The sequence below is a fragment of the Gorilla gorilla genome, chromosome 17, assembly GCF_029281585.2.
Source record: "Gorilla gorilla gorilla isolate KB3781 chromosome 17, NHGRI_mGorGor1-v2.1_pri, whole genome shotgun sequence".
Classification (NCBI taxonomy): Eukaryota; Metazoa; Chordata; class Mammalia; order Primates; family Hominidae; genus Gorilla; species Gorilla gorilla.
Genome location: NC_073241.2, coordinates 47,723,774 through 47,751,297, shown reverse-complemented (window position 1 = coordinate 47,751,297; position 27,524 = coordinate 47,723,774). Strand labels below are relative to the sequence as shown.

General features: G+C 35.3%; 1 protein-coding gene and 1 non-coding gene across 2 annotated transcripts in view; one reads left to right on the top strand and one right to left on the bottom strand.

The window, feature by feature from the left end:
- Positions 1–1,285: 1,285 nt before the first annotated feature.
- Positions 1,286–27,524, bottom strand: part of METTL4 (methyltransferase 4, N6-adenosine) — a 33,853-nt gene continuing 7,614 nt past the window's right edge. Inside the window, exons 3-9 of the mRNA XM_019014218.4 lie at positions 27,328–27,390; positions 18,109–18,478; positions 16,127–16,196; positions 11,106–11,280; positions 8,413–8,519; positions 7,950–8,041; positions 1,286–2,901 (exon numbers count right to left, since the gene is read on the bottom strand). Of these exons, the coding sequence (XP_018869763.3) occupies positions 2,756–2,901; positions 7,950–8,041; positions 8,413–8,519; positions 11,106–11,280; positions 16,127–16,196; positions 18,109–18,478; positions 27,328–27,390 (1,023 nt within the window). The 3' untranslated portion in view covers positions 1,286–2,755. The remainder of the gene's footprint in view (positions 2,902–7,949; positions 8,042–8,412; positions 8,520–11,105; positions 11,281–16,126; positions 16,197–18,108; positions 18,479–27,327; positions 27,391–27,524) is intronic.
- On the top strand, positions 18,801–18,935 carry LOC115931502 (small nucleolar RNA U109). The gene has a single exon (XR_004067980.1). It is a non-coding gene; the product is annotated as a small nucleolar RNA U109 (small nucleolar RNA).

Below are 27,524 nucleotides of genomic sequence, written 5' to 3'. Positions count from 1 at the left end.
CCTCATAACAACTCTACGAGGTAGTATTATTATCACCTACATGCATGAATGGACACCAAGGCCTAAAGATTTAATTAACTTGCTCAAAGCCAAAAGCCAGTTGGGTTCAAATCTACACAAGCTGGCTTTAGACTGCACTGACTGTGCCACACTGTACTGCCTTAGGTACAAAAAAGATCTTGTGTCTACAGTGGCCAAGAGAAAAAAAAAAACTGGGTCAAACTTTGACTAGAGGGTACAAATAAAGGCTGAGGAAGAAAGGAGGACAAATGATAAAAAGATCAGGTTTTTTAAAGAGAATCTGTTTCCAAGAGTAGTTGTGATTTTGTGTGTTTCGTATTCTGTGATTTTACTCTGCTGGATCTCATGTAGAAAGAGTCAGAGAAAGGCCAAGAATTCCAAGCATATGACGTTATGAGGCACAATTCCCCCAGTTTCTTGAGTGGTGTTAGCAGTTAAGCACGTAGAAGCAAAAGAGCTCAAGTGGGAAAGCTAGAGTGTAATCCTATCACTTGAGAAATCCTTAGTCATTTGCTCAGTTTTCCATGTTTTTACATAGAATACAGCATGGGCTATGGAGTCAAGAAACTGTGCATCCTAGTTCTGACACTTGCTGTGTGTTTACAGACAAAATAGTCCCCTGGGCTTCAGCTTTCTCAACTATTAAATGAAGGTTGTATCTATCTCTCAGGGTTATGCGAGGATTAAATGCAATAAGTAAAAAGCATAGCAGAGTAACATACACTACTCAACAAATGTTAGCCGCACCCCTTTGCCTAAGCATTATTACCAAGAGTCCTAAAAGACCTTAAGCCTATAAAAAGAATGTGATAGAAAAAAACCCCACAAAATTCTTACAAGTTATAAAAATAATATAGGAAGGTCTGAATGAAAACGCTCTAAAATATGTAAGTCCAACAGGTCAGTTGGCTAAACCAACTGTAGTGATGAAGTCAAAGTTTGATGTTCATATTCCTTCATTTTTGTTCTCACAAGGTATGTTATTGTTAAAATTTGCAGACTCCTTTGTTTAAAAAGGAGCCCAGTAATTAAACTGGTGTTAAAACAAGGTCCAGAGGTTTCACAACTTCGGAGTAAAGCTAAAACTAGTACTCTTGCAACGTGAATAATAGACTCATTGAATTAAGATTCTCTCTTTTTTCTTTCAGTACCAGTGTTTATGATGCAAAAATAAAAGTCCAAAAACTTGGTGAGGATAAAATGTTCCCACAAAGTATATAAAATCTATAAATACCAAAAGAAGCTGGAAAGAATTCAAATGAGATCATGAGAAGTTTGCTTCAAGTTTAATACCTTTTTTCTTTTAAATAACAAGTTAGAATAGCTCCATAAACACAAAATTAAGCCTCTGATACTATACTCACACACTCAAAGGATGAACAAACTTCAAAAATAACATATTTTTCTTTGACAAAATCAGTAAATTGGCAAGCTTGTCAAAGAATCATTTCAGTCTAACATTTTACTTAGTGGATAAATATTTGTCAACAATCTGTAAATAGTATAAATGCTTTTCTCAAAATGCTAAGTGAAAGAAGCCAGGCACAATAGATTACACATTGCATGATTCCATTAAGATGAAATTCTCAAACAGCAGAACTAATGATAGAAAGCAAACCAGTGTTTGCCAGGGGCCAAGGATAGGAGCAGGGGACTGACTGCAAAAGGAAAAATGGGAAGTTTTCAGGGTAAAGAAAGTGTTCTGTATCATGATCACTGCGGCAGATAGACAACTGTATATATGTTTTCAAAATTCACTGAATTTGACACTGAAAATTGGAGAATTTTTTGAAAATTATACCTCAATTTTTAAAAAGTTAATACATAATAAATCAAAATGCATTTCAAAGAATCATTTCAGTCAAAATATTTTACTTGGTAGACAAATATTTATTTGTAGAAAATCTATAAATAATATTTTTTTCACAATCACACTGTTTACTTGCTGCCATGTTTATTATAAGGAATAGCTTTTCATTTTCTTCTAGAAAAACAAGCAAAACCAAAAAGTGCTTGGAAAGTGACCTTGAATGCAATTTAAAACCCTACAAAAATGCTGTATAAACTCAGTATACTAACGCAGTACTTGGCAGATCTTTGAATATTTTTTCCAGAACATAACAGTAGACCAGAGGTTGCAAATTCAGGTCATACAAGGGCCAAGTGGATGACATAAGTGAGCAGCATGGCGGCAGTGGTACTGTGGCAAAGTGGAGAGCACAAGGCTCTTCCCAAGTGAGCCACCACCGCTCGGTCCTGCAGACTGATGCCAGGAAAGAACAAAGGCCTCTGTGTAGCCAGAGCCTCTGATGTTTAAAAAGAAGCAGAAATCTGGACTTTAATGTGAAATAGCCCCATTTTTTAGAATAATGGTTCTAAGTGTTTTTTACAACACTGTATGGGTCACACAAAACACATCCATAGATAGGATTAAGACCTCTGGTCCACGGTGTATGTTTTCTGAACTTTTTCAATAGCATGGTCTTGCCGTCTTTATAACTGCTTACCACTTAATTTGTATAGTCTAGAATAACATAGAATGTTAGTGCAACTCAAGTAAAATTCATCTTAAAATTACATGAAGGCTAGTCACTTCTGGTCCCTTACTGAAAAAAACAAGTCCTGTTTATATTCTAAGAATATGGGTTGGTAACAAAATAAAAAAATGACTTAGAATTAAGGGAAAAGTGGTGAGGAAACAATGAAGAAACCACTACTTTAATCAAGATCATAGTCAGCTTCCAGACTCCAGAGCAATAAAATAATCCACGTGCTGAAATTTGAGAACTTCATTGCCCCAACTAGTCCAACCTGGCTGTAAATTTCGAGCAAACAACTCCAAATATTCCCCATCTGGCTTGATGTAGTCTTTTAAAACCTCTGTTTAAAAAAGAGAAAAAACACAAAAATTATTATTGAGGAAGGAATCCACTTCCTTTTAGCAGTTAAGAGTAGAAACAGAGAAATATTTCATTTTGTTCTTAAAAGACAGCAAATTAATTTCAAGGATTTCATCACAGGCTTTACTATTTATAGTTAGAAAGCCATTTAAAATAAGTACCGTTGAGACTGGGAACAATACCATCTGAACTTCCATAGTCCTGGTTTACTGGTTTCATTTGTAGATGAGAAATGAGGACTTTAACACCTACTAGGTGACTTTTCAGTTTTCCAATACTGCTGATATATCTCCTGAGTATTAACTTTATTTATTTATTTATTTATTTTTTGAGACAAGAGTCTTGCACTGTCACCCAGGCTGGAGTGCAATGGTGCAATCTCGGCTCACTGCAACCTCCACCTCCCGAGTTCAAGCAATTCTCCTATCTCAGCCTCCCAAGTAGCTGGGATTACAGGCACACGTCACCACTCCCAGCTAATTTTTTGTATTTTAGTAGAGATGGGGTTTCACCGTGTTCCCCAGGCTGGTCTCGAACTCCTGACCTCAGGCAATCCACTCACCTCGGCCTCCCAAAGTGCTAGGATTACAGGCAGGAGCCACCGCACCCAGCCAATTTATTTTTAATAAATATAACCCATACATGAAAAAGAGCTCTAAAAAAAATTCAAAAACAATCCATTTAAAAAAAAAAAAGACAAAAGTCTCTCTGCAATATAAACTTTAATAAAATAATAATAAATGAAGAGCTGGATATAGATAGAAATACTGAGAACAAATAACTAACATTTAAATAACTAGCCCCCTTAGCAGTAAATTGGTAGCACTAAAAACATTTCTTCATTTTCAAATTATAGATCCTTCTTTACCTAAAATTTCATCATGGTACTTCCACAGTTAAGTATTCCTTGTATTATTCAATGTATTAATAACTACTGAACATTGTATTTTGTTGGGGAAAGAGCTGTAGGCTAAAGAGCTGTTGTCTACACTAAAAGAAAAGAAGAACACAGAAACTTTTTGAAAAGCACATGTTCACTCAATTGGATGACAAATACTTAAATCAATTTAATCTTGATCATGCTGCTGGTTAGCTATGCTAACCACCTAATAGGAATTTGGTATAAAATTCAGATAAGAAAAATCACTAGAAAAGGTAAAATATGGTTCATAATTGCTATGTAAGATTGCGCTTGGAAGAAATCTATCAAATTTAGGAATGATAAGGGTTCTTTAGGAATACTAGAGACAGGTAAGGTTTAAAAGAGAATATATCAAATATTTTAGGTTTCATCATGTTCTTCAGTTGCTCTCACAGCAAAATACTTGTTCATCTGTCAGAAAGTACTGGTCCTGTTTAGCAAAAATCAAAGAAGAATTAAAAGGTTTCACTGTCTATAATTCAAGTGAACTCAAATTTGGGCTTTGATGGGTTCTAGGAGATACTGGCACGAAGGCTTCTAACCCTTTCCTAAGTACATAAATTAAATGCTACTAACCTTGAAAGAGAAAGATTTCCCTAGAGTCTTAGAGGACAATAACCCTACATGGAAGAACTTTTCCATTTTCTTCCCATGAATTTAACGCCTTACCAGCCTCAATTCACTTTTAATGTGGTCTAAGGTTACACTGAAGAAAGGTTTTGTTTGTTTTTGTTTCATTTGTTCAGATTTTTGGTACGAAGATGTTAGCAACCCTATTTTAGAAATTTAAACTGGAGTCAGCCAGTCAAAAATGTTTCCTCTTCTGAGCACCCACTATAATCAGTGTTATAGAACTTGAACAAAGGAAGCAGAATATCCATGTTTTATGAGAGTTTACAATCTAATAGAAAATAATGGCCAGGTACTTGGATGGAGTGGAAAAATACATACAACCTAAACCCATTTACTGCCATCCTATTTTCTCAATGTAGTAAGTTTTTGCATGGTTCTTTTCCTTTCTAGTTAAGAAAAACAGAATATTAAGTTGTGTTTTTATAATGTTAACTACAATTATTTTATTTCAAAATAAGGGAGAAGAAATAAAGGCAAATTAATAAAAATGGATTATTCTGGTTTTTAAATATTAATTTAAAAATAAATGTGAATGTATAAATTTAAACATGAGTATGACACATAAACTTCAACAATTACATAACATCTGTAGTAAAACACACTTTAACCAATGGAGCGGATGCAATCTGTGCACAGCTAGTCATTTCATTTTTGCTCTGAAAGCATGGGGCAGGAGTAAGAGAGAAGTGGCCCAAACATCAGTGCATATAATCCCATCAACTAAACTTCACTCTTCAGATGGAAACTGTTAGTATGTAAAGCAGTAAAAAGAAGTGGAAATTCCTCTAAGGTAAAACGTGAAAGCTAAAATTTTGATTTAAATACTTTATTTCATGATTTTCCTACCTTAAATCTTCAAACAATATCACTTTATAATGTTAGGTTGTAAACCATAGCTATTGATAGCTTATCTTTCAATCGGAGAAAATTTCAAAACTTATGCAAATGTATCATTTTGAAATGCCATATGCTACCAATGTGGTCTCCTACATTTTGCAACAGAAATAACCAATTAAACTTAAAAAAAAAAAATCAGGGTGTTTCTAAATACAAAAGAGAAAACATTTCATTTTATGAATTTGCATAAAACAGTTTAAGAATATTTAAATGTAAAAGCTGTAAGCATTATATACAGAATATATATCATCCCAAACCCCTAGAGTTATGATTTCAGGGTAAAATATACTACAGAAATCTGAGAGATGCTTTCTGTAATATATAGAAACATGAACTATACTAAAAATATATATAGTAACATGAACTCAAAAATAAAATATTACAATATTTCCTATCAGTACTTAACCAAAACATAAGATTTTATATATATATGCAATTATTCAGATGTTTCCTCCAGAATCTAACTTTTGTTTTTAAATGTTTTCAATGCTAAAAATGTGTTTGTGCTGCTCTCTACTGGGAATGAGGAAGAACTGCATTTCAAAGATATAAGCTGTAATGCTTTAGGGCAAGACTCATTTTTTTTTTTTCTTTTATTATTATACTTTAAGTTTTAGGGTACATGTGCACATTGTGCAGGTTAGTTACATATGTATACATGTGCCATGCTGGTGCGCTGCACCCACTAACTCGTCGTCTAGCATTAGGTATATCTCCCAATGCTATCCCTCCCCCCTCCCCCCACCCCACAACAGTCCCGAGTGTGATGTTCCCCTTCCTGTTTATTCACTATTTTAAAACCTGTCTCCTGAGGCTCATCTTTAAATATAACTTTATTTTATTTTAAAGGAATTGACAAATAGTTTACTATCATTTCAGAATGAAAAGTTTATGGTCTTAGCTTTTGAATTTTTAAAAGAAAAAAATAAGGTTTGAGAAAAACACTAGCTTTGTTACCAAGTGATAAATAAAATTCAAATGAGAGGAATACATATACATATATAATCAGGTATTACTAGTGCCAAGTATAATTTTTTTTTCATGAGGAACAATGCAATCTCACTTTCACTTGAGTTATATATTAAGGCATTAAAGGTCTATGACAGTCCAAAGCATAAGGCAATCGATTATTCACTGAGAATCCTTCTTAGTCAAAGAATGGATTATCAGGTAGACATCTGTATATGTCTCAAATGAAGTAATACTATAAACACCCTTCTAGAGGCTGGGTGCGGTGGCTCATGCCTGTAATCCCAGCACTTTGGGAGGCCGAGGCAGGCGGATCACTTGAGGTCAGGAGTTTGAGACCAGCCTGGCCAACATGGCGAAACTCCGTCTCTACTAAAAATACAAAAATTAGCTAGGCATGGTGGCACACCTTTGTAGGCCCAGCCACTCAGGAGGCTGAGGCAGGAGAATCGCTTGAACCCAGGAGGTAGAGGATGCAGTGAGCCAAGATCAGGCCACGGTATGTGACAGAGTGAGACTCCATCTCAAAAAAAAAAAAAAAAAATTAAAAAAGGACCCTTCTCCATAAACTATTTAAGATAACAGAAATCCTAAGTGCTAGCAATAAAAATTCTCTAGGAATTTGTATTCACTTTCTACATTTCCCAGGTCATGAACTGCCTCATATTCTGCAAGGTAACATAAGCTCCCTGTAGTTTTCCTGAGTGGCAACTTGTAGCAGTTTTTTGTTGGTAGAAATTACCAAACTAATAAAATATGTATTCCTGAAGAAATTCTTTGAAAAGTAAACTTTGAATATCAAATTCAGTATCTCTCAAGGACTTATATTTCTATGTTTTTAAACTCTGACTTGAAAAATTTAGCATTCATTGAGCTTCTATCACATGCTACGGAACTTTAAATATAACTAATTCTCACAACTCTAGAAGACAAAATATCATTATTCCCTCTTTAAATGAGGACTTTGATACAGAAAAATATTTGAGTGACTTGCCCAACTCCCAGAGCCAGGATTCAAAATCACGTTAGTCCATTTCTAAAGCCAAATTCCCCACTATTCCCTGCTGCATAGTTTCATTGAATGATAAACATTATACTAAAGCATTAAGACTAGTGAGAATTTGCAGGCTGCAGCAATTACCCGTCAATGTTCCAGAAAAGCAACACTACCTTTAAAAAAACGTAAAACTGAGAGCCACTAACCAAATATCAAGGGACTTCTATCTCTCTGACTACTATTCTGAGTTCCTGGTTTTAGAACAAGCAAGGGATACAGCCCCGGTAGTAAAATAAAGGGTCTAGCTGAACTGCATCCTCAGATGCCCATCAGCATTCTTTGTGTCAGCCCAGTGATGGGAAGCAACTGATAGCAAGGGGAATCTGAAAAATGGTATAACTGGAAAAGCTGAGTAACATAAAACTAATCTATTCTCTATTTCATAGAGATAGGTAAATTCTGCTATGAATTCTGCTATAAAGTTTTAGAATATTCATTAACAACCTACGTCTGACTTAATTTCCGAATCTGTAGGCCGTTTAAATACTACATGTACGCTTTTTTTCAAATTTGACAAAAGTGATAACAATTCTATTTTATAAAAACATACCAGCAAGCGGTGGCTTATGTGAGTGAAGAGTACAGGGCACGCTGACAATTAATTTGTGGTCTGGAATGGGGAGCACGTTTACATCTGCATTCCTAATTAAACAGAACAAGAAAGTAAACTATATTTTAAAAAACAATTTTCTATATATAAGCCACAGCTGCATTGATTTTTGTTCTCTTTCTGTATCTGATTTTAACACAAATTTTACAATCAATGAAAGAAATTAACAATTTAAGTATTGAGACATTCCTATAATTTCATTTTCTATAATAATGACAATTACACACTAGATAAAACAAAATATAGTTTCCTGTGCCATACCATCCATTCTTTCCTACACTGGACCATTTTCAGATTTTCAAAAACATAAACATTTTAAAAAGTCAATGATTACTAAGCTAATCATTCTTAAAAGCATAAAAATTAATACATGTATACAATTTTGAAAAATCATCTTTCCTACCTCAATGGTAGAGCAGTTTTTTCTTGAACTCTCCCCAGTATAAGACCTTCATAGGGCTTTTTGTGTGGAGAATCTAATGGGAACACAAATTCTCCTGAATTGGTTATCTGATAGGAAGGAGCCAACAAAAGAGGGTTATTTTTTCCCATCACTATAGAGCTTCCACACACACACAAAAGAAATTAAACCTCCAGGCTAGTGATATTCAGTAAAAATACTATGTGAGCCACATTTATCATTTTAAATTTTCTAATAGAAACACCAAAAGAAGTAAAAAAAATGCAATGAAATCAATTTTAATTATATATTTAATTCAATCTAACATACCTGAAATACTGTCATTTCAATATGTAATCAATTCAAAAAAGTTATTGAGACATGTTACATTCTTTCTTTTGTACTATGCCTGAAATCCAAAGTGTATTTTATACTTAACAGTACATTTCAGTTTGGACTAGCCACATTTCAAGTGCTGAAGTGTCACATGTGTTAGTTGCTACCATATTAGACACTGCTTCTATAAGAGATTTTTTTAAATATCATATAAATATTTCAAATATAACTTTATTATCATCTTGCACATAAAACAATCTCTACTCTTAACTAAAATTGATTCCTGGAAACCATGTCATCAGTAATTTATTAGTTCATGCAAATAAACTAATAAATGAATTACTAATGAACAATAAATGAATTAGCAATATGACTAAGTAGATCATAATAACACGTTTCCCTTTAGTTACAGGGAATAGTATCATTAAACATTGTCAAAGCCAAAATTAATAAGGATAGAAAGTGGGTGGTTGATAGACAATACCTAGTCCAGAGACTGGCCCTTGGCATTATAAATTCAGAAATTCAATTTCACATTTCACCCTGGGATGATCATACTCTCAAAGACTCATTTAAGCTAATCAAACTAAAAATAATTTAAAATATCAATTCATTAATTTACCATGGGAATATATATTTTCACTGTCAGAATACTGATATCTGTGAAACTCTTTATCCGATATCAATGTACCTAAACAACCAACTCAGTAATCACAAAGTCTTTTATCTCCTCTAGGGCCAATCAGACACAGCATATCCTACAAAAAGTGCTGTATAAATACTGGCACGTTGGGTAGTTCTTATACTCAATGCACATTACCCCTCCTATCATAACAATATGTATAATTGCCTAATAAATGCTTCATATAACATAATAGATGATATTTAAGTTTTAAATTCTGGTCTTATCATACCATCTCTTAGAACTGATAACTACTACGGATTAATAATCTTAGTTTCTATGTATTAACATTTTACTGGGTTCGATTTCAAAAGGTGACCTCCTCCTGACTTTGGTCCCAGTTTCTGACTATAAAAGAACTATCATAATAGGCAAGACGGAACAGGGTAGTATACTCCTATCACGGTCCTGTACCAAATCAACCAACACTAAGACCAAAGTACAGCATGAAAACAAAGATACAACTGTAAGTCTTTGTCAAGTCCCATAACGTAGGTATAAATAAACAATATACACTTGTCCCCCCTTATCCACAGTTTCACTTTCCAGGGTTTTAGGTACTCATGGTCAACCGCAGTCCAGAGATAAGTAAGTACAGTACAGTAAAATATTTTGAGAGAGAAACCACATTCACATAACATTTACAGTATATTGCTATAATATTCTATTTTATTATTAGTTATTATCTCTCTTTATAAATTAAGCTTTCTCATAGGTATGTATGTATACAAAAAAAATTATATATGGGGTTCAGTACCATCCATGGTTTCAGGCATCCATTAGGGGTCCTGGAATGTATCCCCCCAAGGATAAGGAGAACTACTGTACACAGCTTTTAGAAGATATTCCAGTAGATGAAAAAGTATACACAAAGCCATAAAAAGTACAACTCCACTGTGTCAAAAATGAGTATGCTTGCAATATAAACATTAAACACTAAAATAATAGCTTCGATTATCTTTTCAAAATTTAGGAAGGCGTTTATAGAAATCATCTAAACAGTCAATGTATCTTTAAAAGGAAACCTGATGAACTCTAAATTGATGCCTTATTTTTCTGTATTTTTTGGTAATCTTGTAGCATGAAGAGATATTAAAGATCATTCAACCAATTCTAGAGTCCAAATCATTTCTTTCAAAAATATGCACAGCAGCACAAAAGGCACCGAGGACCTAAGTTAAGATTTAGAGCATAAAAGGTTCTTGGTTCTGGCATCTTCCTATCCCCTCTACAATGGGTTACTTTGCTATTCCTTGCCCTCATCCCCCACAAAATAAGAAAAAGAAATTACAAAGGGTGGTTGAAACCGTGAGTATATAAAGGGAAGAAGATGAAGAGTAAGACTATTTCTATGTATGGTGATACACAATTCCCCAAAGTTTTTGTTTGTTGTTTTTTAAACTACAGACAAAATCAGAGCTTTTAAAAATTTCATCCTGATATCTTCCAGACTGACTTCCCAAAGCCAGCAGTTTGAGGCCCCATTACAAAAAGACATACAAAAAAATATATAGCCTTGAGAATAAAAATATAAAAGTGGTAAGCAGCAAAGCAAAAGTCTGAATTAGCCCATGTTGAAGGAGTACAGCAGTGACATGTTGAGCATTACAAAGTAGATGCTACCTTTACGTGACTTCTATCAAGCTGTATTAACAAATAAGCTAACTTCTGAACTTACTTTTACCCAGTGCCACTCAGCAACTACCTCCACAGACCAAGAGGGATAAAGTTCTTCCTTTATAAAACGTAGGTGCTTCTGTCTATTGGTCACCCAAGTAACAAGAAGACAGTTTGGAGCAGCCAATTTAGGGATAGGTATTTGCTTTATTTGCAGGGGTGACAAATAACTGTACCTAAAAATAGACAGGAAAAAGGATGAGCAAAATTCACTGCAAAAGAAGAAAACTAAGCAGGGATAAGACATGCATAACACAGACTCCACAAATGCAAAGCTCTTACTGCTATTTATTTGTGTAGCAAAATATAAAGCCACAGTGACACCCAGTGGACACATTATTACACACAAGTCAAAAATCACCTTTTTTTTAACTAGTTTAAAATCGTCAGGCTGTATTTCTTTTTAGTCACTTCTAAATGCATTACATTTCAGTAATATTACTGTTTACAATATTTTTTTCTCCAATTCAAAATTAAGCAAATATTGTTGTTTAGATCCCATACTCTACGTTACACAGGAGCCCTGTCACAGTGAGTCTTGAAACGAGTCTCTCAATAACCTAAGTCAAACCATACAAGCCTTACCTGGCACCAAATCAGTGTTGCAAAATTGGTAATGCTAAAGCCAATCTATTCCAATGAAGCTTCTCCTAGCCCTAGAATCCTCAAACCCTGCACAAAATGCTGACTCCCTGTGTCATCTATCATCTCACCTATCCTCATCTCCACCCCACTGCATTTGCAACCCCCAATCTATCATCTTGCTTTTTGCCTTCCCAGTCAATTCCACTGGGTTCTCTAAAGCCCTCATATTTTCATTTTGTAAAACAAAATCTATAATCTTGTACCTCCTGGCCATAGAGTATAATGGCTAGTTTGTCCTGCAAAAATACTACTTGCTCTACAATATTCAATCAAATGAATATGGCCCCTTCTCCAACATTCAGTGGAAGGGGAGAAGTCATTATTCTCCTGGCTCCCCCATTGCTGCTTCTAGGCTATAAGTCATCCACCTTTGCAAAAAAACCCTGTTCTCTTTGAGAGGTATGCTATCCAGCTATGTTAACCTCTATTGTTCCTCACTGAATCCATTTCATCCTCAACATATTCAATAAGAACTTAAGCTCTGAGATCCCACTACCTCACCAACACAAAACTGGCCATTATTCTGAACAATTTCAAAGCACAATCCATATAATGTACATACTTCAACTATTTTTCACCTAAACAAATACAACTGCCTTCATCCCACTTCCATAATCCACTCCAATGCCATAACCTGGACCCTGTCATCACTCACACTTGCTCCTTCTCTGAAACCATAAACATCAATCTCTGGCAATAACATCCTATGCCTCACCTACTCTTTGACCTTATCTAGCAGTTTATTCCTGATTACACTTACTCTTCTTCCCCATGGACCACCAATCGTTTCATTGTCTTCTCACTAGCACTCTCAGTTCCCATCCTCCCTTTACCCTTCAACCTCACAGTTCCTGCAAACCTCCAATCTTAAATCAGTATCACAATTTTCTTCAACTTGTTTGTATAGGGAAAATCAGATGAAGAAAATGCAGAAGAACTGGGTATTAAAAGTTTATAAAATCCATTATCAGGATCTTAAAGTACTCATCAATTCTTTTACTCATCCTTGGTCAAGTATCACAAACCCTCACCACTTTTCAGATCCCTTGACCAAACTCTATCTTAGCAGGTAAAGTTAACTCATACATCAGTAAAACTAAAGGCCGCCAACCTCCCTCAACTACCCAACCCTAACCCCTCTCCTTTATATACCTTTACTTAATCTATTTCCATACATTTCCTCTTAAAGGAAATGGCATGATTTCACCTATTAAAGCTTATCCCTCCGGTTGTATTCTCTTATTCCCATATACTAGTATCTTGTAATACCAATTATCCCCTCCTTCTCTATTTTCAACTTCTCTAGTAGTTCTTTACCATCAACCTACAAATATGATTATCCTATCTCATTTGAAAAGAAGACGAGAAAAGGGGGAGAGAGGGAGAAGAGAGAGTAAGAAGAGGAGAGGAAAAGGTGTGGAGGGGAGGAGAGGAGAAAGAGGACAGAGAATACAGAAGAGAAATTCCCTCAATTCCATCACCTTCTATCTACAACTAAGCTAAGGACTTGTATGCAAATCCTACTTTATCTCCTTTATTTTATTCCTTAGTTGACTCCAATGAGACTTTTACCACTATGCCTACTCTGAAAAAAGTAAATGACTTCCTAATGGCCAAATACAACAAACACTGGAATCCAGCTCTAGCATGTGACAACTGTATGTCAGGGACAATCAATAAGTATTTCTTAAAACAAATAGGGCCGGGTGTGGTGGCTTATGTCTGCAATCCCAACACTTTGGGAGGCCGAGGCAAGTGTATCACCTGAGGACAGAAGTTTAAGACTAGCCTGGCCAACATAGTGAAACCCCATCTCTACTAAAAAAAAAAAAAAAAAAAATACAAAAATTAGCTGGGTGTGGTGGCAGACACCTGTAATCCCAGCTACTCAGGAGGCTAAGGCAGAAGAATCACCTGAACCCAGGAGGTGAAGGTTGCAATGAGCCAAGATCATACCATTGCACTCCAGCCTGGGCGACAACAGCGAAACTCTGTCTCAAAAAAATATAAAATAAAATAAAAATAAATAAATAAATAAGCAAAAGAATTCAGATCTCAAGCACCCAAGTTTCCTGCCATCTAAACAAGTGCTCTTCCCACAGACTAGTATTTCTCATAATCGAAGTGATGAAAGAACTAATTTTGCTACAGTATGAAGAATGTCAGGTCAAAAATTTGAAAGTACGTGGTTTCAATAACTGCAGATTCCTTGATTGCCTTAATTTAATTGGGTTGATTTGAGTGGAGAAAGAGGAAATATTCATATCGCCTCTTCTAGCTCTAATTTCACGGAAATCACTGAGCAAATTCTAAAATATGCATATTTGTGTGATGCAATGGAAAGTATGCAAAAAACAAAGAAAATGGCGAGAATGTGGAAAAACTAGACCCCTCATTGCCAGTTGGAATATAAAATGGTGCAGGCACTGTAGAAATTAGTTTGATAGCTCCTCAAAAATTTAAAGATAGAATTACATTGTGTAGTAACTCCACTTCTAGGTACACATCCAAGAGAACTATTAATAAAAATACATCACCCAGAGTTAGCCAAACTGCAAAGTTTGAAGGCGCAGTCCTGAAGACACCTCACTTCTAAAACCAACTGCAAGTTAAGGTAGTTTCCAAAGCCACCCATAGGATCAAAAATTTGCTAAACTAACAAAACTTACTGAAAGCTTATATTCATAGTTACAATTTCTCAGGGGTAAGGATACAAATTAAAATCAGTCAAAGAAAGAGAGTCAAAAGATACTGAAGAAGTATGACAACTGAACATGTATAATCCAGACTTTTATTTGCTACAAAGGACATTCCTGGGACAATCAGTGTAGCCTCAATAATATCTGTACATAATAGTGCCAAATCAATAAGAATATTATATCAATGTTGATTACCTATTTTGATAATTACATTATGTAAAACAATTATCTTTGTTTTTAGGAAATACATACTGAAATATTCAAGGCTAACTTACCCTTTCTCTTAATTCATTCTCAAGTAACTCACAAAAAAATTATATAAAGATATAGATATCTACACACACAGAAAACAGATACATGAATTCTTTGTATGATTCTTGCAACTTTAAAAGAAACAAATCTGGCCAGGCATGATGGCTCACACTTGTAATCTCAGCACTATGGAGGCTGAGGCAGGAGGATCGCTTGAGACTAGGGGTTCAACCTGGGCAACATAGCAAGACACTGTCTCTACAAAAAAAATGTTTAAATAGCCGAGTGTAGTGGCATACACCTGTAGTCCCAGCTACTCAGGAGGCTTAGGCAGCAGGCACATCCGAACCAGAAGTTTGAGGCTGCAGTGAGCTGTGATTGCACCACTGCATTCCAGCCTGGGCAACAGAGTAAGACCCCATCTCAAAATAAAAAAAAGAAGAAGAAGAAGAAAAAGGAAAGAAAAGAAACAAATCCTACTGGCACAGCTCATAAACAAGAAGCATAAGAAAGGTGAGGATCACTGTGGAGAAGAAGAAATTTCATATGAAGTTTAAGTCAAGGAAATTGGAATTTTTTCGTCTAGAAAACTGAAAAGTGAGAGACAATGTAACTGAAGAAATTCATTAGAATTGAAAGGAAAAGGCCAGGCACGGTGGCTCACATCTGTAATCCCAGCACTTTGGGAGGCCGAGGCAGACAGACCATGAGGTCAGGATTTCGAGACCAGCCTGGCCAATATGGTGAAACCCCGTCTCTACTAAAAATACAAAAATTAGCCGGGCATGGTGGCGTGCGCCTGTACTCCCAGCTACTCGGGAGGCTGAGGAAGAAGAATCGCTTGAATCCGGGAGGCAGAGGTTCCAGTGAGCCAAGATCGCGCCACTGCACTCCAGCCTGGTAACGGAGTGAGACTCCATCTCAAAATAAAACAAAATAAAATAAAATAAAGAATGGAAAGGAAAACAATGTTTAATGCTATTGAAAGGAAATATCACCTTAGTAAATAACTTATCGCCCTAAGAAGTAACATAAACTAAAAAATTAAAAACAAATTTAAGAATGAATTAGACAAATTCATTCCTAACACTTTATTAAGGAAAACTAGAAATATCTTGGCACATATTTCTAAACTTTAGAATTTGATATCAAAGAAGACAAATATGTTGTCCTTTGGTGTTAACAGAAACAGCCCTGAACTGCTTCTGGCATTAATAAATGCACTACTTTTGACATTCTTACACTTATATATAGTTACAGTTCAAGAGAATTAACTAGTTAAGGAAATTAAGCTGTTAAAACTATTGAAAGCATTTTAGTAGTTTCAGATAATCTATCTCATAAAGTAATGCCAATAGTATATTAAACTATAATGTACAAAGGACTACAGTTTTTTTAGAAAGCAAATGCTTTCATTTCCACTTACCTATTACTTCTTTTAACTGATTTGTTCTGCCATGGTGGATCTATCACAATTACATCAAATGTTTTCCTATCTGAAAACAAAGATACAATTTCAGAAAATACCTTCTCTATGTGATCACTTTAAAAACTAAACATGTTCTTCAAAATTCAAGTGATTTCACTATGGACACGAATATAATGGAATGCACCAAAAGGATCTGTATATAGCATTTATTCAAACAGAGTAATTTATCATTAAATATTAGATGTTTCCTTTATCTCTAGAATTGTATCATAATGTTACCTATTGCAATTTTTGCAGAGACTATCTGCAGATGACTGCAGCTCAGTAAGCTGAACACTAATGATCTGTGAATTCCCTATGCGTCTTGGCAGCCATATTAATATAGTTCTAAGAAATCTAGGTCTTTTTTTTACTTTTTATTTTAAAATAATTTCAGCCTTTACAACTGACTTATTGGCCATAATAAAACTTCCCCAATTATTTACTAATGTACTTTTTCTGACCCAGGATCAAAGCCAGGATCAAACATTGCATTTAGCTGCCATCCCTCCTAACTCTCCTCCAACCTGGAAAAGTTCCTTGGTCTTTCTTCGTCTTTCATGATTTTGAAACTTTTAAAGGCTACCAATTATTTTATAGGATGTCCCTCAATCTGGGTCTAGTATTTTCTCATGATTAAATTTAGATTACTTATTTTTTGCAAGAGGACCACCAAAGTAATGCCTGCCATGCCCTATCAGTGCAACATATCAGGAGACAAAGGATGTTAAAGAGTCTTTGGTTAAAGTGTTGTCTGCTGAGTTTCACCAGTTTTTCCCTTGTAATTAACAAGTATCTTGGGAGGAGATACTTTAAGACCATGAAAATATCCTGTCTCATCTTTTCATCCACTATTTTGACATCCAATTATTATGGTGTTTGTCAGATGGAAATTCTCTAGATCCATCATTCCATTCATTTATTAACTGGAATTTTATTTACTGTAAGGAAGAGCTGTCCTTTCTCCCCCTTTTATAAACATAGGTATATTTTTGTAAATGTGTACAATCTCATAAGTAATCAAAAGAATGCAAATTAAAATAAAGAAGTGACACTTTTTAAGCTATTAGAGTAACAAAGATCAAAAAGAAGAGAAAAAATGTTCATGCATAGCATGGTTTTCTCATTAATTTGTTATCCTGTCATCTACTCTGAAGAATTTATGGCACTGCTACATGGATAACCACTCAAGTGTAAGATGGCTTGATAGCAATTAAAAGAAGCTTTTCATTAGTAAGTTGTGTTGTAGTTGCTCAATAACTTAAAATTTTGCTATAAAATGTCCAAATAACAATAAACAGCACATTAAATTCAATCTGATCAATATACCTCAAAATGACCCTAAGCAGCAGGTATTATCATGTCCATTTTATAGATTGGAGACTGGGGCTCGGTTTTGTGAAATGAATAACCCAAAGACTCACAATTAAATAAGCTTCAGAATCTAAAGTCAAATACAGGTCTGTGTGACTGCGGACTTCAATATTTAAATTTTTTAACTTTGTACAGGAAAATGTTTCAAGAAATTTTAGACAATGAGCTTGAACACTAGCCTAAATGGTATCCTTTATACAAGGCTAGGAATGATGTGGGAATTGATATTCATAACTGAAGTGTTTCTACTTTGCTATGAAAAAAAGTTAAAAAAAAAAAGTGATTTGGTTAAACACAACTGCATACCGAATTCCTAAGTACAGAGAAGTAACTATATTTGTTCTCTTAGAAATTAGCTTTTGACTCTTTATTCACAATATTTATTTTTTTAAAAAAAAGCAAAAGTCAGCACCTTAAAATTAAACCTAAGAGACAAATAACCCAAGGAAAAGTGTCTACCCTATCCTCATAAATGCTGACCCATCTTCAAATTTCAGACTAGCTCTTAACTTTTCAGCCCACGGAAAAATTATCTTTTTCTAATAACAAACACAATAATTACTTACAGTTTAGAAGTGGTTGCATACAAGAAATGTCAGATAAAAGAAAACTGCTTTTCGGTGGTAGCAGGTATTTCTGTCCCATTAAAGTAATCACTTTTGTAAAGCTAGAGTTGTTTTCAACAACTCGCAAAAATAAATCCTGTTCTGTAACAGATGTATCCTCTTCCACCAACTGTAATGTCTGATGTTCCATTTCATTCAGAGAAGGCAAATGCTTTGCCATTTCACATAATTCTGACAAATTGCAGGTGTCAAGTGGTAAAGTAATGGGCTTACTACCCTTGTCCTGTTTTTCAAAAAGTGGATAAAGAAAACCACTTTTGAGACCTTCCTGGATTAACTGTAAAGATCCATCCAAAATCAGCTCCCTGATCTGTAAGAGAATTTTAAGTACATTAAAAGAATGTTGACATTAAAAAAGAACATTGACTGTGCTTTGAATATCTGAGTTTATAAACTGAAATCAATATCCTTAACACTTACAGTAAAATAATTCTGTACTACAATGAAAAGAATGTGCGAGCACGCCTTTGAACTGCTGTTTCCCAACTGCAGAGTGAAGCAACCCTCACAAATTCACTGACAACTAAATAATCAAACAATACATGTAAGAAAATATATCCTCAAACATGTATAAGGTAAATTTGATAATCTGAATGTTTCTAGAAGAAAATGGGATTTCTAATCTATAGGGATTGCATGAGGAAGTATCTGCTCTTCGTTCCTTTGGGAGGAGAAATACATCCATAACATGCTAAATTATAAAAGGAGGTCTCAGGGCTGCCAACCTTTCAATAGAGGTTGAGTGGTAGCATATTACTCCTATATAAGAAAAAAATCATCATCATCGTCTATAGGGAGAATTAAGTTTAAATCACAACATTTAATCTTAGATTTCTCTGGTTATCTAATTTTAAAATAAACATACCTTTTCTTTCACAAAACATAGCTTGAATTATAAAGAAAAACATAACTCTATAAAACAAACATATAAACAAAGTTTTATAAAAATACAACTAAAATAATTATAAAAAATAAAACCCAAGTTCCCCTTCTGGACAAGATGGAGTATCATGGATCAGATTTACCCTTTCATCTGAAATTACTTTTTTTAAATGCACAAAATATGTTTGTTTGTTTGTTTGGTTGGTTGGTTGGTTGGTTGGATGGTTGGTATGTTAAAAAAAAAAAAAGCTTTCAGACTTCAGATGCCATGCAGTGTAGAACAGGAGTCCCTAAACAGCAAAAACAAAGGACTGCTCCAGCTTACTGCCTTCAGAAAGTTCCCAGGCACAGGGAAGACACATGCAGAGTCCAATAGTCTCTCTGACTTAAGGAGAAAGGCCAAGGAAGGTGCCAGAGAGGAGACAGCACAGACAGAGCTCCTAAGAGCTGCAGGGGATCTGCCCAGAATTCCAGCCGAGTCACGATCAACACATGCATGGGATGAAACTACCAAGGGCAAGGAAGGAAGAACCAGATGAAATGACCCGAGGAAACAATCCTCAGGGCTCACCCAGGGCTGAGAATAGTTAGTGCTCCCCAATGCCAAAATGGAAAACCTCATAACTCACAGAACATCAGGCAGACAATTCACAAGGGCATTGTCTCGGCAATTGGGAAAAAAAAAAAAATAGCTCTAGACCAAAGTCTGCTCTGATCATAACTAAATGAGCTTAAAGAGAGTCTCAGAAAGATCAACCAGTTGCAAAGAAACTTTTTCTGAGAAAAAAGCTCAAGAATATTTAAATGAATATGAAAATATGAACTACACAAAAAGCTAAAGTAGAAACAGCTTACAAAAAATTCAAAATTATCAGGAATGTAAAGAAGCAGAAAATTTTATTATAAAAGGAAAAAATCACCAAATGGAAACATAGGAATGATATAGATGATAAAATTAGTAGAAAAGGTTAGGTAGGTTTACTTGCAGTCCAAATAAATATATTGGGAATAAAAGTAAAAAATGATATTAAGGTATTTATACTATATTCATATGATCAAAGATGTAAAGGAAAAAATGAGCATATTAAGAAGTGACATAGAGACATTAAAAAAAGGACCAAATGTGTCCAAAATGAAGACAGAAAAAGTATTTGAGGAAATAATGGCTGAAAATTTCCAAATTTGCTGAAGAGGATGAGGAGGAGGTGGGGGTCAGGGGAGGAGGAAGAAGAGGAGGAGGAGGAATCCGCACTATGTAACATCCTAATCAAATTGCTAAAAGAAACAGTGATAAAGAGAAATGTTCAAAGCAGCGAGAGACTTCCACTGGCTGGAACAACAAAGAGAAACAGTAGCAAGAGCTTTTAAAACATTAGGCAAGGAAGGACAGTAGCCCTAAGCAATGGGAAAGAAATCGATAGCCCCAGCAAATTGCCTGGAGAGAGTTTCCAGGCCATAGAAAGGAAGAATCTGAGCAGAGCCTGGAAGAATCCCTGAGTTGAGGAGATGGAACTGAGAGTACAGTTAACAGTTCACAGGACAGAATATCAGAGAGGAAAGGGCTCCACAGAGAGAGAACTCAGGAAATCTGCAGGTAGGCACACTAGAGAAATTTACCTATGTACTGATCAGTACAAGTGTGTGAAGGAACTATCAGAAACTGGGAAAATGAGTACCCCAAAAATTTAAAAAATAAAAATAAAAAAAGTATCTGATGCTCCCTAGGGCCAAGAATAGTGCCTGTTTCCGCCACTCAGATGGGAACACCTCATGATTCACAGGGCAACTGGGAGACAATTCATCCTGAGTCTCTGAGCAGAGGCACTGACAGCTTTTGTTCCAGAAAAAATTTCCAAGGATATGTATACAACATGGAAGATGGAGTAGTGTCTCCCCAAGGCAGAGGATAGACTTGTATGCTGTCCAGGTTAATAAGGTCTCCCTCTGGGGCAAAAGGTCAGACAGGTTTGTTTGCAACCCACTTAAAAGATGAGAGTTCCCTAAGCTTGGGATCCTTAGCTGTGAATCAAAGAATTGCTGCATGCATAGGAAACCCACTGCATGCACAGCATCTAACTATGTTGATTGCCACTGTCCTCATGTGACATGGGGTGCAAAGGGAGCCTGTGAGCATAAAGCACATGCTGTGCCAGGAGCAGTAAAATCCTTTGTCCCTGACCTAGGAGTCTCCTATCTTCTGCTAGCATCCATGAAACTAAGGCAAGCTAATTTGTTAGCTTCCAAATAGGGTAAAATTTCAGACACTTCACAGTTCTTGACAGGGGTACTGGGTAATTAGACGGATCTTGCATCAGTATAGGGGCATAATTAGCCTTAAACACTATTCTAAACCAACCCAAAAAAATCTACCCAGCAAGTGAGAAATTAATGCAAAAATCTCTAAAGACACAGAAGTTCTGAAAAACACTATCAACTAACTTTATCTGACATTCATAGAACACTGCCTCTAACACTGCATCTGACATTCATAGAACACTGCATCTAACAATTTTTGGAAAGAATATGTATAGACAATACATATTCTTCCCAAAAGCATATAATACAGGCACAAAGATAACTCGTATGCTGGGCCATAAAACAAGGTTCTAGAAACGTAAAAGGACTGAAATCCTAAGCGTATGTTCTATACCCCATTGGATTTAAGTTACAAATCAAGAACAAGAAGACACTGAGATAAACTCATTACCGGGAAATGAAATAGAACACTTCTAAATAATTCATATAGGTCAAAGATGAAATAATAAGGAAAATCAGAAAATAACTTTTTATTGAATCAAAATGAAAATACAAAATATCAAAATACGTGGAAGGCAACCAAAGCAGTGATTTAGAGGGAAACTTACAGCTTTAAGTGCTTAAGTCAGAAAAGAAAAAAAGAGGTAAGTTAACCGACATAACATTCCACTTTAAGAAAATAGCCAAGAAAATTAAAAATTAAAGAAGTTAGAAAAAGAAGAGCAAAGTAAACCAAAAGAAATAATAAAAAAAAAACAGAAGTCAATAAAATGGAAAACACAGAGACAGTAAGGAAAATTAAATTAAAAGCTTGTTCTTTGAATATTTGTAAATCATATATCTGATAGGGGGTTAATACCCAGAATATATAAAGAACTTCTAAAACTCAACAAGAAAAAAAACAAACAGCCCAGAAGATGAACAAAGGATACAAACAGACATTTCTCTCAAGAAAATATACAAATGGCCAACAAGCACATAAAAAGATGCTCAACATTACTAACCATTAGGTAAATACAAATCAAAACCACAATGAGATACTACTCCACACCTACTAGGATAGCTATCATCAAAAACAAAAGTGTCGGCAAGGATGTGGAGAAACTGGAGCCCTTGGGTATTGCTGGTAGGAATGTAAAATGATAGAACCACTGTGGAAGGCAGTATGGTGGTTCCTCCAAAAATTAATCACAGAATTACGATAAAATCCAGCAATTCCACTTCTGGGTATATATCCAAAAGAACTAAAAGCAAGAACTGGAATAGATATTTGTACACCTGTCTTCAGAGAAGCATTATTCACAACAGCCAAAAGGTAGAAACTACGCAAAAGTCCATAAACAAATGGATAAACAAAATGTAATATTTACATAAAATGGAATATTTTTCAGCCTTAAAAAGGAAGGAAATTCTGATATATGCTACATGGATGAACTTGAAGACATAGTGAAATAAGCCAGATGCAAAAGGACAAGTATTATGTGATTTAACTTATATGAGGTATAGGCAAATTCACAGAGACAGAAAGTAGAATACTAGTTACCAGGTAGCAGGGGAAGGGGGAGTGGGGAGTTACTATTTAATGTGTAGTTTCAGTTTGGATGTGGTAGTGATGGCATGACACTCTGAAGGTACTTTGTGCCACTAAATTGTACATCTAAAAATGGTTAAAACAGTAAATTTTATGATACGTATATTTTACCTATTTAAAAAAAACACAAATTACTATTAAAAGCAATGAAAAAGTTATTATCACCACAGATCCTACAGACATTAAAAGAAAGCATAAGATAACATGACTTCATGCTAACAAATTTGACAACTAGGATGAAATGAACACATTTCTGTTTTTTGTTTTTTATTTTTTTGAGAGGGAGTCTCTCTGTCACCCAGGCTAGAATGGAGTGGCATGATCTTGGCTCACTGCAACCTCCACCTCCCAAGTTCCAACAATTCTCCTCCCTCAGCGTCCCGAGTAGCTGGGGTTATAGGTGCCCACCACCACACCTGGCTAATTTTTTCATATTTTTAGTAGAGATGGGATTTCACCATGTTGGCCAGACTGGTCTCCAATTCCTAACATCAAGTGATCTGCCCACCTCGGCCTCCCCATAGTGCTGTGATTACAGGCATGAACCACCATGTCCAGCCTGAAATGAACACATTTCTTAGAAAACAAAACTTGTCAAAACTGACATCAATAGAAACAGAAAACCTGAAAATCCTGTTCTCTATTAAAAAACCTGATTTTGTTACTAAAAACCTTCCCCCATGACAATTAAAACACAACACATCAGAACTTACATGATGTTGCTAAAGCTGTGCCCAGAGAAAAAGTCTCACCATTAAATTCTTCTATCAATAAATAAAGAAAAAAGAAAAGAGGAAAAAAGTAAAGTTGCCAAAAAAGTATCCACCACAAAAAGCAACACACTGAGATGGTTACAAAGTGGGGGTTCTATCAAACTTTATCAAACTTTTAAAGAACAAATTATCCCAATTATTTTTCTATTACTCCAGAAAATTGGAAAGTAAAAAGAAGGAAAACTTCTAGCTTCCAACATGAGAGGGCTAATAAGTTCTCCAGCATGCAAACATCCTACATATTTACATATATAATTATATATAAGGCCGAAGAAGTAAATATATCAGACCAATCTCTCTTATGACTGTCCCAAATAAAACATTAGCAAATAAAATCCAGAAGAGGCCGGGCGCGGTGGCTCACGCCTGTAATTCCAGCACTTTGGGAGGCCGAGGCGGGCAGATCATGAGGTCAGGAGATTGAGACCATCCTGGCTAACACAGTGAAACCCCGTCTCTACTAAAAAAATACAAAAAATTAGCTGGGCGTAGTGGCGGGCGCCTGTAATCCTAGTTACTTGGGAGGCTGAGGCAAGAGAATGGCATGAACCCAGGAGGCAGAGTTTGCAGTGAGCGGAGATGCGCCACTGCACTCCAACCTGGGAGACAGAGCGAGACTCTGTCTCAAAAAAAAAAAAAATCCAGTAGAACATTTTAAAAATAGTAACATCATGATCATTTGCAAATGATCATTTGCATTTGAGAGGGAGTCTCTCTGTCACCCAGGCTAGAATGGAGTGGCATGATCTTGGCTCACTGCAACCTCCACCTCCCTGCAAATGCAGGATGCATTTGCATCCTGCAAATGCAAGGATGGTTAATTGAGGAAGAATCATAGGAAAAATCTATTCAGTCTCCTTCAATAGGATCAATAGGTTCATGGAAAAAAATTTTTAAAAAAGAAAAAAAAAATCTGTTCAATCTCCATATATGCCTAACATGTTATTTCCAACTCAGTTGAAACCCAGTATTATGCTTAATGATGAAATTATCCCCCTTGTCAAGGACAAGACAAAGTAACTATGCTCACATATATTACTTATGTTTATTATGCACACAAACATTCTTTAACATTGTATTATAATTTCCACCCTATAGAATTAGAGAAGAAATCAGAAACATGATAATTGGAAAGGTATAAGTAAAATTACTACTATTTGAAAGAGTTCTATATCTGGAAAATCCAAGAGATACAACAACAAAAAATTACTACAACTTAACAAGAAACCTGCAAGGCCTTTATAAAGAAAATTTTAGACAACGACAAAACAAAACTTGAACAAATGGAAAAATACATTCATGTTTTGGGGCGGAATCACCAATATCTTAAAGATGTCAACACTGCCCTAATTTAATTTAGAAATTTAACTTGATGCCATAAAAATGGCAATAGGTTTTCTAACTAGATGTTATCATTGATCCTAAAATTTATATGGGGAAAGAAAACAAATTTATTAAAAAGAAGAGTGATGAGAAAAGGATGGGGATGGGCAGGACTGGCACTACCGGATAGTCAAACCTCTAAATCTGATTCAGCAAATATTCTGTCCTACTACTTTTTAAGAGTTTGATTCCATTCTGCAGCACATTTCATAATTTGCATTTATGATTAATACAAGTATTTAGCAATTAGAATATACATGAATTCAAGAAATTCTATTCTCTAATTTCATGTAAACTTTAAAGTGAAAGTAAATCTTATTAATTTTTTTAAAGATATAAATACCCTGGATTTTCCTAGTATTTCTGCAGTTAACCTTGCAAGTGTCATTTCCAGAAAATAGGTGTATTTCCAAAATTAACAGATAAACTGCTCACTTTGAGGGATTTAACATTTGTGTATTCAGCTGTCTTCAGAACATTTAAAACCCAATGTGTTTACAAAAACCACAATAAGATACCACTTTATATCCGTCAAAATGGCTATGATTAAAAAAACGGGGGGCAGGGGCTGCATACAGTGGCTCTTGTCTGTATTCCCAGCACTTTGGGAGGCCAAGGCAGGAGGACTGCTTGAGCCCAGGAGTTCAAGACCAGCCTGGGCAACATAGTAAGACCTTATCTCTACAAAAAAATAAAAAATTAGCTGAGCATGATGGCACATGCCTGTAGTCCCATCTACTCAGGAGGCTGAGGCAAGAGGATCACTTGAGCCCAAGAGTTCAAAGCCACGGTGAGCCATGACTGCACCACTGCACTCCAGCCTGGGCAACACGGTGAGACCCTGTCTCAAAAGAAAAAATGAAAGTTAAACATAAAAGCTAATCCAACAATTCCACTTCTGGGTATATACCTAAAAAAAGCAGGGACTCAAACAGATACTTGTACACCAATGTTCACAGAAACATTATTCATAATAGCCAAAATGTGGAAACAACCCAAATGACCATGAACAAATAAATGAATAAACAAAATGTAGTATATACAAACAATGAAATATTATTCACCCTTAAAAAGGAAATTCTGATAAATGCTACAACATGGATGAACCTTGAAGACATTATGCTAAGTGAAATTAGCCAGATACAAAAAGATAAACATTGTATGATTCCACTTATATGAAATATCTACCATAGGCAAATTCACAGAGACAGTGAGTAGAATAAAGGATACCAGCAGCTGGGGGACAGGGGGGATGGGGAGTTATTAAACAATGGTAGAGTTCCAGTTTGGGATGATGAAAAAGTACTAGAGATGAACAGCAGTGGTGTGGTACAACATTGTGAATATATTTAATGCCACAGAATTTTACACCTAAAAATGGTTAAAAATGGAAAATTTTATGTATATTCTACTACAACAAGAAAGAAAGGGAAAAAAACCCAGGGTTCTACCATCACATTAATTCAATAAGACCGAATTCCAGACTGAATTTTGCCATTTCAAAGGTGCTCCATGGAAAAAAAAAAAAATTAAGCTTAAAATATTTGTGTTCATTCTGTTTCTTCTCATTTCTTTAACTCTCTGATCTCATTTATCACTATGTTCTAGAAACATATCCTTCACATTACTCATGCTCTCTTCTGCCACTATCTTAATATATTGTTTTATCTAGAAAATAGGATTTTATAATCTCTAAAATCTCTAAACTTAACCAATATAGCATAAGTTTACTTTGTTAAATATTTAAACTAATAGAAGTACATGAAGTTTCAATAAAAACTGGTTTGGGCTGGATGCAGTCGCTCACTCCTGTAAAATCCTAGCGCTTTGGGAGGCTGAGGCTGGCAGATGGCCAGAGCTCAGGAGTTTGAGACCAGTCTGGCCAACATGGTGAAACACCATCTCTACTAAAAATACAAAAAATTAGCAGGGCATGGTGGCACACGCCTATAATCCCAGCTACTCAGAGGAGGCCAAGGCATGAGATTGCTTGAACCCGGGAGGCAGAGGCTACAGTGAGCTGAGATCACACCACTACCACTCCACTCCAGCCTGGGCAACAGAATGAGACTCTGTCTCAAAAAAAAAAAAAAAAAAGACAAAACTGGTTTAAACTGTGCATTACTATAAAATTAACAATAAATATATTCAGTGCTAAGCCTGATCAAAATGATTGCTTGATTTTGAAAAAAAAATCCTTATTTATGTTGTCCATTTATTTTCTACTACTTCACATTAATCTTCCAATGTGATCAATGAACATTTTACACTTACCTTTGTATGGTATTCCATAGCATCCAATTCACCTTGATTGAAAACAACACATCTTTTACGCTTCTAAAGGGTAGATCAATTACAAGGGAAAAGTTATGTTGCCATTAATATTTTGCTTTTTCATTATAACATTATTTATGTCTTATATCTGTCTAATAATAATTAATAATTAATAGTAGTAATTGTCTACTGAGGTC